This window comes from Haliaeetus leucocephalus, unplaced genomic scaffold, assembly GCF_000737465.1.
Source record: "Haliaeetus leucocephalus isolate CR32 unplaced genomic scaffold, Haliaeetus_leucocephalus-4.0 Scaffold556, whole genome shotgun sequence".
Lineage (NCBI taxonomy): Eukaryota > Metazoa > Chordata > Aves > Accipitriformes > Accipitridae > Haliaeetus > Haliaeetus leucocephalus.
Window position 1 is genome coordinate 1,625,683 of NW_010972992.1, and position 9,644 is coordinate 1,635,326.

At 56.9% G+C, this 9,644-nt stretch overlaps 2 protein-coding genes across 2 annotated transcripts in view; one reads left to right on the forward strand and one right to left on the reverse strand.

Moving 5' to 3' along the window:
* CLCNKA (chloride channel, voltage-sensitive Ka) overlaps positions 1–3,755 on the forward strand; it is a 4,447-nt gene extending 692 nt beyond the window's left edge. Inside the window, exons 4-19 of the mRNA XM_010577232.1 lie at positions 6–145; positions 267–344; positions 443–521; positions 596–721; positions 846–930; positions 1,025–1,126; positions 1,533–1,617; positions 1,708–1,884; positions 1,970–2,039; positions 2,422–2,532; positions 2,626–2,839; positions 2,935–3,068; positions 3,141–3,232; positions 3,313–3,396; positions 3,532–3,618; positions 3,717–3,755. Coding sequence (XP_010575534.1) covers positions 6–145; positions 267–344; positions 443–521; positions 596–721; positions 846–930; positions 1,025–1,126; positions 1,533–1,617; positions 1,708–1,884; positions 1,970–2,039; positions 2,422–2,532; positions 2,626–2,839; positions 2,935–3,068; positions 3,141–3,232; positions 3,313–3,396; positions 3,532–3,618; positions 3,717–3,755 — 1,703 coding nt within the window. The remainder of the gene's footprint in view (positions 1–5; positions 146–266; positions 345–442; positions 522–595; positions 722–845; positions 931–1,024; positions 1,127–1,532; positions 1,618–1,707; positions 1,885–1,969; positions 2,040–2,421; positions 2,533–2,625; positions 2,840–2,934; positions 3,069–3,140; positions 3,233–3,312; positions 3,397–3,531; positions 3,619–3,716) is intronic.
* Positions 3,756–6,408: 2,653 nt separating this feature from the next.
* EPHA2 (EPH receptor A2) overlaps positions 6,409–9,644 on the reverse strand; it is an 8,891-nt gene continuing 5,655 nt past the window's right edge. Inside the window, exons 12-17 of the mRNA XM_010577497.1 lie at positions 9,528–9,589; positions 9,188–9,397; positions 8,954–9,103; positions 8,657–8,850; positions 7,379–7,534; positions 6,409–6,514 (exon numbers count right to left, since the gene is read on the reverse strand). Of these exons, the coding sequence (XP_010575799.1) occupies positions 6,409–6,514; positions 7,379–7,534; positions 8,657–8,850; positions 8,954–9,103; positions 9,188–9,397; positions 9,528–9,589 (878 nt within the window). The remainder of the gene's footprint in view (positions 6,515–7,378; positions 7,535–8,656; positions 8,851–8,953; positions 9,104–9,187; positions 9,398–9,527; positions 9,590–9,644) is intronic.

Here is a 9,644-nt window from a genome sequence, read left to right on the forward strand (position 1 = left end):
CCCAGGCTCTGGCATTCCAGAACTGAAGACCATCCTGACCGGTGTGGTATTGGAGGACTACCTGGCCATCCAAAATTTTGGAGCCAAGGTGGTTGGGTTGACCTGCACCCTGGCGTCCGGCAGCACCGTTTTCCTCGGCAAAGTGGTAAGGGATCAATCTCCCGCCATCCCCGATTCTCGGCATCGCCGGCGGTTTAGCTTGGTGCCGAGGTGGTGGTGGCAGGGGGTAACGCTCAGCACCGTGTCCCCCCCCACTTGGCACCCAGGGTCCCTTCGTCCACCTCTCCGCCATGGCTGCGGTGTATTTGGGGAAGATGCGGACCTCGGTCACGAGGCAGTACGAGGTGGGGATGTTGTCCCCCCCCTGAAAATTAGGGGGTATTTTATTTTACACCCCCCCCACCAAAATTGGGGTTATGACTAACCCCCTCCCCCCCCGCAGAATAAATTCAAGCAGAACGAGATGCTCGTGGCAGCACAAGCCGTCGGGGTGGCCACGGTTTTCGGGGCACCCATCAGCGGTGAGGACCCCCCGCCCCGCCCCACCCTGGGGACCCCCAAACCTCCCCCTAAAGCCCCCCCCCCATTTTTCCAGGGGTGCTTTTCAGCATCGAGGTGATGGCCTCCCACTTCGCCGTGCGGGATTACTGGCGGGGCTTTTTTGCTGCAACCTGTGGCGCCTTCGTGTTTCGCCTCCTCTCTGTCTTCAACAGTGAACAAGGCAAGGCAGGGCGGGAGGATACGGCCCTTCCCCTTTACCCCCCCCCGGGGGGGAGGCCCTGTAGCATTTTTGGGGTGCCCACCCCCAAACCCATGCACTCATTCCTCTACCACCCCTCCCCCAGATACCATCGCCGCTGTTTTTAAGAGCGACCTCAAGATTGATTTCCCCTTTGACCTGCTGGAGACTTTCTTTTTTGCGATTTTGGGGTAAGGAGGGCCCTGCCTGTACCCCTGCCTGTACCCCTGCCTGTACCCCTGCCTGTACCCTTGCCTGTACCCCTGCCTGCCCTCTCCTCCGCAGGGCTGTCTGCGGGCTCGTGGGCTGCGCCTACCTCTTCTGCCAGCGCTGGTTGCTGGCAGCTGTCAAGGAGAACCGGCTCACAGCCAAGCTGCTGGCCACCGAGTTCGTACCAGGCGTCCGTCTGTCTGCACCCTGCATGTCCGTGTGTCCCCCGCCACGCACCCTGCGCACACTGCACCTCCACCCCAGGCATCCTGGGCGTCCGCCTGTCCACCCCGTGCACCCTGTGCATCAACCCCAAGCACCCTCGAGTGTCTGTGCGTCCACCCCATGCACCTTGGGTGTCCGTGTGTCCGCCCCGTGCGCCCTGTGTCTCCGTATGTCCACTCCAGGCACCCTGCACATCCACCCCATGCACCCTGGGCGTCCGTGTGTCCACCCCATGCACGTTGGGCATCCATATGTCCATTCCACCCACCGCTCCCCCGGTCATCCATGGGCCCACCCCATGTACCCCGTCCATCTGTCTGTCCCCACACCCCCCAGCACCACCTCTCCCCCCCTCCAGCAAGCCCGTCTACACGGTACTGGTGGTGCTGCTCCTCGCCTCCATCACCTTCCCGCCCGGGCTGGGGCAGCTGATGGCCTCCAGGGTGAGTGGGGAGGGGCGGGCACGGGGCTCCCCAGGGCACCCCAACACGTCCCAGCAGGTGCTCAGGATGCCCGTCTGTCTGTCCTTCCAGCTCACCATGAAGGAGTATCTCACCTCCCTCTTCGACAACCGTACTTGGGGTGTGCTGGTCCCCAACGCCTCCTCGGTGGCCGACCCCCCCAGCGTGGACCCTCGGGGGCTCTGGCAGGAGTGGTACCACCCCTCCGCCACCATCTTCGGCACCTTGGCCTTCTTCCTGCTGATGAAGGTAGCTGTGCCCGCCCCCCCCCCCAGTCCCTATATGTCCCCTCCCCGAGATGGTGTCCCCATGGGAATGATTCCCCCCCCGCCAGTTCTGGATGCTGATCCTGGCCACCACCCTGCCCCTGCCCGCCGGTTACTTCATGCCCATCTTCATCTATGGTGAGTCTGGGCATCTGCTGGCCTGGACCAAGGAGGGGGCAGCCAGCCCTGGAGCGGGGGTGGATGGGGGGGGCAGACAGCTCTAGGGGTCCATCCAGCCCCTGGGGGGGTGGGTAAAGGGGGCGCATCCAGTCCTTGGAGTTGGGGGCACAGGGGGTCCATCCAGCCCTGGGGGGGGGTGGTGATAAGGGTTGCATCCAGCCCTTGGAGGTGGGAGTACAGGGGTTGCCTCCAGCCCCAGGAGCGAGGGGGGGGGGTCACATTCAGTCTCGGGGGAGGCTGCATCCAGCCCCAGGGGAGCCGCAGGAGGGTCGTCATCTCCAGCTGCACCATTTTGGGGGGGGGGTTGGGGCCCCCCCCCCCCGCCACCCTCCCCTTTTAGGAGCCACCATCGGGCGCTTGCTGGGGGAGACGGTGGCCCTGCTCTTCCCCCAGGGCCTCCGTTCAGAGGGGGACCCACACCCCGTCATCCCCGCTGGCTACGCCCTGGCCGGTGAGTTGGTGGGGAGGAGGGACACCCAACGGGTGGAGGACACCCACCACCCATACACTGACCTCCCCTCTCCTCCCTGGGTCTCCACGACAGGCGCAGCTGCCTTTTCGGGCTCAGTGACCCACGCCATCTCCACGGCTTTACTGGTGTGTGAGGCCACCGGTCACCTGGGCCACGTCCTCCCCATTGTCCTGGCTGTGCTGGTGGCTAATGCCATCACCCAAAAGCATCAACCATCCTTCTACGACGGCACCATCATTGTCAAGAAGCTGCCCTACCTACCCCGCATCCGCAGCCGGCACATGGCGTAAGGCTCTCCCTCCTCTCCCCTGCCAATAGCCCCATATTTGGGGGTTATTTGCTGTGAAATTATGGAAATTTGGGGTGTTTATGGGTCACCAGCTCCTACCAAGTGGTGGTGGAAGAGTTCATGGAGCGCCAGGTGGTGGCCTTGGCCAAGGGTGGTGGCTTCGAGGAGGTGCTGGTGGCCTTGGATGCCTCCGTCAATGCCGAATACCCCGTGGTGGAGAGCGCAGGTGGGATATGGGGTATTGGGAGGGGTCACTATGACCGGGGGGGACATCACCAGGCTTGTCCCTGTCCTCCAGGGTCACCCACGCTGGTGGGTACTGTCAGCAGAGCCCAGCTGGTCGCCTTCCTCCAGAGCCACAAGCATCCCCAGGCACCCTCAGGGGAGAAGGTAAATGAGGGGGTGAGCGCCCCACTGCACCCAAAAAAGCTGTTTTTCCATCCAAAAATTAACACGTCATCTTCCCCAAGCTGACCACCATGGGGACGCTTGGGGACAACTGTGCCATCGAGCCCATCATGCTCCAGCTCTCGCCGTGGACCTCCCTGCACCAGGTTTGGGTGGAGGGGGAGACACACATGTCCTGAGGGGGCTGGGACCCACCAACCCACCCCCAATTCTGTGTCACGGTGAGGGGACGCGGCAGGGGTGGCTTTGTCCCCACGCGTCCCCATTGTCACCTCCCCAAGGCCCATCACCTCTTTGAGCTGCTGAAGCTGCAGCGCATCTTCGTCACTCGCTTCGGGGAGCTGGTGGGAGCCGTCAGCCGGGTGGAGGTGAGGGGGGGGACGGACAAGGGGGTGATAAAGGGGGAGATAAGTGGGGGGACAAGGAGGGGACAAGCCCCCATCCCACCTCCTCTGTCCTCTTGCAGCTGCGAAGAGCGATCGAGGAGCTCGCCAACCCCAAGTGATGACTTTTGGGGACCTCAAGGGACCCCTCCCCAGGGATGTCGCCCATGGCAAGACTGGGGGTCCTGACCCCCCCCAGGTGATGTGGGTCCCCCCCTCCCTGGGGGAACCCAGGCAGCCAGGCTCGGGGGGGGAAACAGTTCTTCAGCAAAGTATGCTTTTGCATTAAATATATCAATCCATCAATGCTTCCTCTTCTTCCTCCTCCTCCTCCCACCCCACAACGTTCATTTTTGGGGGTCAACCCCCCCCATATCCCACAGCAGCACTCAAAGCCCCCAAATCACCTCAAAACTGCACCCAGCCCCAGGACATGCACCGAAGTGCCCCAGTCTCTGCGACCATCCCCCCCCAGACCCCGCCCCCTATAATTACTGGCACATAATTATCCTTAATTATTGCAATTAATAAGAGTGGCAGGTGTTTTGTGAACCCAAGATCCCGGGGGGAAAGGGGGGGGGGGACTGAGCCTCCCCCCTCGGCTCTTTGGTCCCGTCCCCCCCCCAAAACTGGGGCGCAGCGTTTTTGGGGGGAGCGGAGGGTGCGGCGGACGCTACCAAAGATGTAATTAAACCTGCCTGGGTAATTTAGCACGGCGGGGCAGGTTGGGTGAGGCGGGCATGCCCGGGCTCAGCCAGAGGAGAGGTGAAGCGGGGTCAGCGCCAGGGAGACACCCCAAAAGCGGGGCAGGCGATGGGAGAGGCACTGGGATGGGTGCTGGGATGGGTGCTGGGGTGGGGGTGAGGCTGCTGGGAGCAGGGATGGGCTGCAGCACCCATGTGCTCTGTGGAGGGTGCTCAGTGGGGTGAGGGTGCTTGTAGGTGATGGGACCACAGCACCCACATCACTTTGGAAGGATGCTCAGTGGGGTCTGGGGACCACAGCACCCATATCACCCATGCTGGGGGCTCAGTGGGGTGAGGGGACCATGGGGCGGGGGTCCACAGCACCCACATTGCCCATGGAGGGTGCTTGGTGGGGTGAGGGTGCTCCTAGGGTGATGGGACCACAGCACCCACGTCGCTTGGGGAGGATGCTCACTCATGCCCCATTCATGGGGACTGTAGCACCCACAGCACCCCTGTCCCCTTCCCTGGCTGTCACCCCATGCCTGCTCCCATGGGGACTGGGCCAGGAGTTTGCTGGAACCGAGCCAGGCACGGGGATGGCAGCAGCGGGGTTGCCCTGCTTACCCCATGCCTCAGTTTCCCCATCACCCTCATCCGGCCCCACCATAGGCAAACAAGATAAGGTGCTGCTGGGTGCTGCCGCACACCCAAATCCGGTGTCCCATCCCCCCCCCCCCCATCTTGACAGTTCCCCGCTGGGCGCTGCTGGACTTTGAGCCGGGACTGAGGGCGGTGGTGGCAGGGCTGAGACCGGCAAACTCATGTCATGCATGGGGCTCGAAACCAGCAAACTCCTGCCATGCATAGGGCATCCACAGGCCCGAACGCCCCGAAACAGGCTGAAAACCACTCAAACGGCAGCTTTTGCAGCAAGATGCTCGTCCCCCCTAAACCGCCACCCCCCCGCCCCCTTTTTTATGGTTTTGGGCAGAAAAAAAACCCTTTTCTGGCTTTTTTCTACCCAGTTATTTGCAGGCACCGGGCAGCCGGCCCCGCTGCTGCCGTGGCTTGGGTTTGGCTTTGGGGGAGCGGCGGGTGATATAAAGGCCAAATTCCTCGTGGGTTTTGCCGAGGAAAAGAGGCCCCGGATGGGAAACATTCTTTGAGGTGTGTGCAACCCCTCAAAAACCCCCTTAAAAATAAAACCTTTAAAAAAACCCTTAAAACCCCTTAAAAAAATCCTTAAAACCCCTTAAAAAACCTTTTAAACCCCCCTAACAAGCCCCTAAACTGCCTTAAAACCCCTTAAAAAAAACCCCTTAAACTCTTTAAAAAGTCCTTAAAACTCCTTTAAAACCCCTTAAAACCAGGGGGAAAAGCCCCCCATCCCTCTTTGCCCCCCAAATTCCTGCAATCACTGCAAGCCAGTGAGAAACAACAATAGTGTAGAAAACAAAACAACACATTTTTATTCAAATCAAAACCCCATGAAAATCCCGCAAACCCCTGAAAATCCATAAAAAAAAAGGGAAAAAAAAAAAAAAAAAAAGGGATCCGGGTGTTTTTTTTTTTTCTTAATTTTTCCCCTTTTTGCTCTCCCGAATCTGACACGACCTTTGCTTCCTCACAATAAATATACAAAAATAGAATAAATTAGGTTAAAAAATAAAAGGAAAAGGTAACACTGGCAGATCAGCGTTAAAGGGGAAAATAAAACCACTCAAAAACCCGGTGGGAGAGGAATAAATAGGGAGAAAAAAGCAAAAATAAGCCAGTTTTGGGGCTGAGCGCCCCCTTTTTTTTTTTCTTGAAATGTGGGGGAAAAAAAAAGTGGACCCCCCCAACACCTCCTCTAGCCCAAAATGAGCTTGAAATTTAATTTTCTTAATTTTTTTTTGTGGGGGGGGGGGGAGGATGGGGGTGACACCCATTTCATCCCCAACCCCGGGGATAATATTAATAATAATACTATAAAAAACCCTTAATAATAATAGAAATAATAAATAAACCCCTCGGGGAGGAGGGGGGGGAGGGGGGTGTCTTCATTTGGTTGCTTTCAAGTATTTTGGGGAGTGCAGGGGGAGGGTTAAATGGGGACCCCCCCAGCGCCGACCTGCTCCTGCAGCCCCAGCAGGCTGTAGGCGATGCGCTTCTGGTGCCCTGGCAAACGCACCCCGATTTTCTTGATGTCGCTGGAAATAAGCGGGGGGGGGGGGAGAAAATAAAATATAAGGATTATTGGGGTGGAAAGAGCCTAAAAAGGGTCCAGGTGGGAATGGGGTTTGGTGGGGGAGGAGCATCCCCCAGGGATGGATCCAGCCCTGAGCACCCCCTGGGACCCGATCCAGTCCCAACCCCCCTCCCTGCTTTTGGGGGACCCATCACTGCCGCCTCCCCCCACAACTGGGCCATTCCCAGGCGACTGAAAGCCGGACACAGCTCATCCCGACCTCTCCGGCCGGATCCTGGCCAGGGAATGTCTAATTTTATCCCATCCCCTTGGGCCAACAACGCCAACGCCACGGAAGCGGTTTCCTTTCCCAGCACGTCCCTGTCCCCATGGGAGCTGGAGGGGATGGTGTGGGGACACCAAGGGGACACACCATAGGGACAGCATGGGGATGGTATGGGGACATCATGGGAATATCAAGGGGACAGCATGGGGGCACCACGGGGACAGTATGAGGATACTGGGGGGACAGCGTGGGGACACCAAAGGTACAGTATGGGGACACCATGGGGACACCATGGGGACAGTATGGGGACACCATGGGGACACCAAGGATACAGTATGGGGACAGTATGGGGACACCACAGGGACAGTATGAGGATACCGTAGGAACAGCATGGGGACAGTATGAGGATACCGTAGGGACACCATGGGGACAGTATGGGGACACCATGGGGACACCAAGGATACAGTATGGGGACAGTATGGGGACACCACAGGGACAGTATGAGGATACCGTAGGAACAGCATGGGGACAGTATGAGGATACCGTAGGGACACCATGGGGACACCATGGGGACATTCTGGGGACAGCATGGGGACTCACTCGGCGGTCATCTGCAGGACCTTCTCGATGGTGCTGTAGCCCGAGGCCATGAAGTGCTCTGTGTACTGGGGCATCCTGATGGACTCCAGCCACTCGGGGACGGAGCGGAAGGGGACGCCCTCCGAGCCACTGGTGCTGGGCAGGCGGATGGACACCCTGAGTGGGGGGGACATGGGGTGGGGGGGGCATGAGAAACGGGGCGGGAATAGGGGGATGCAAAAATGGTGCCGAAATGGGAGGGTGCAAAAATAGGTGTGACCATGGAAGGATGCAAAAAATGAGGCAGAAATGCAACGACGCAAAAAATAACGTGAAAATGGAAGGATGCAAAAAATAATGCAGAAATGAAACGATGCAAAAAAAAAAAAAAAAGATGCAGAAAGGGATGAGAAAATGGAAGGATGCAAAAAGTAATGCAGAAATGGAAGGATGCAAAAATAATGCAAAAATTGAAAGATGGAAGAAATGGTGCAGAAACTGAAGGATGCAAAAAGTGATGCAAAAATAGAGAGGCAAAAATCCAAAAAGCACAAATGCAAAAAAGCAACACTTCAATGTCAGGCTGTGGAGATGCCTAAAACAACCCCCAAATGCAAAGATGCAAAAAGTAATGGCAAAAGCCCAACGCGAAACAGAATGCAGGAAAGCAAAAGTATAACACAAATAGCGCAAAAAAAAAGGCAAGAGGCAATGTGAAAATGCCCAGTTGTAAAAAAGAATGCAGAGATGTGAAGATGCAAAGAGTAATGCAAAAAGTGGAAATGCAAAAAATGAGGCAAGGATGCTAAAAAGCAAGAAACAATGCGAAAATGCCAAAGGGAAAAAAAAAAGCTAAAATGTGCAGATGCAAAGAAGCAGAAAAGAGTGCAAGAATACAAAACCAATTAAAAAATGCAAAGATGTAGAAAAGAATGCAAGAATATACAATAGCAAAATCAATTAAAAAAAAAGCACAGATGCAAAGAAGTGTGCAAAAATGCAGAGATGCAGAAAGCAATGCAAGAATGCAAAGGTGCAAGAATGCAGAGAGGCAAAAAGCAGTCAAAGAATGCAAAGAAGCAATAAAGACGTGCAAGGCAGCGGAGATGCAAAAAGGAGTGCAAGGCAGCGGAGATGCAAAAAATGATGCAAAAAAAGAGCAAAGGTGCAAAAAGCAATGCAAAAAAAAAAAAAAGCAAAGGCGCACATGAGCATGCAAGAGTGCAATACTGCAAATTGCAACCCCCTTCCTTACCCCCCCCTCCACTTTGCCCCGTCCCATCTCTCTCCGTAGCTCACCGGGGGTCAAAGTCTGCCAATGCCTTGAGGGACTCGGGGGCACGGATGAGCTTGTCGAGGATGCTGACGATATCGGCAAACTTGGGGCGCCGGCTGCGCTCCTGCTGCCAGCATTGCATCATCAGCTGGTAGATGGCGGAGGGACAATCCAGGGGAGCGGGGAGGCGGAAGCCCTCGTTGATGGCCTTCATCACCTACGAGGAGGAGAAGGCCGTTGAGTGGTGCTCCTGCTCCCAAAAGCTGTTCGTTTGCAAGACCCCCCCCCAAAACTGGTGGTGGAGGAGTGTGGCTGCTCACCTCATGGTTTGAGAGCTCCCAGTATGGTCGCTCGCCGTAAGACATCACCTCCCACATGACGATGCCGTAGCTCCAGACGTCGCTGGCGGAGGTGAACTTGCGGTAGGAGATGGCTTCGGGTGCCGTCCAACGGATGGGGATCTTCCCTCCCTGTGGCAACACTGGGGTCAACCCTGCACCCCCCCAAAAACACATCCCCACCGTGGCCAACCACCCCACCTTGGTGGCACTTACGCTGGTGGTGTAGGTGGCTTCAGGGTCATCTTCCAACACCCTTGAAAGCCCAAAATCGGACACCTTGCACACCAGGTTGCTGTTCACCAAGATGTTCCGGGCGGCCAGATCCCGGTGGACATAATTCATGTTGGCCAAGTACTTCATGCCGGCAGCAATGCCCCTCAACATCCCCACCAGCTGGATGACGCCAAATTCCCCCTCTTTTTCCTGGGGAAAGGGGAGAAGCCGGCCTCGAATCTGCCTCTCATCCTACCTCCCGTGGTGGGTTTTGGTGGTTCCATCACCCGGTAATCCTTGCCCAGGGTGGGGGGACATGTTGCCACCATGCTTCACCTACCCGTAGGAATTTATCCAGTGCGCCGTTCTCCATGTACTCTGTGATGATCATGAAGGGCTTGTCTGTATAAAAAAAAAATCCAAAATGAGTCAAAAAAAACCCCAACCCCCCAACCCT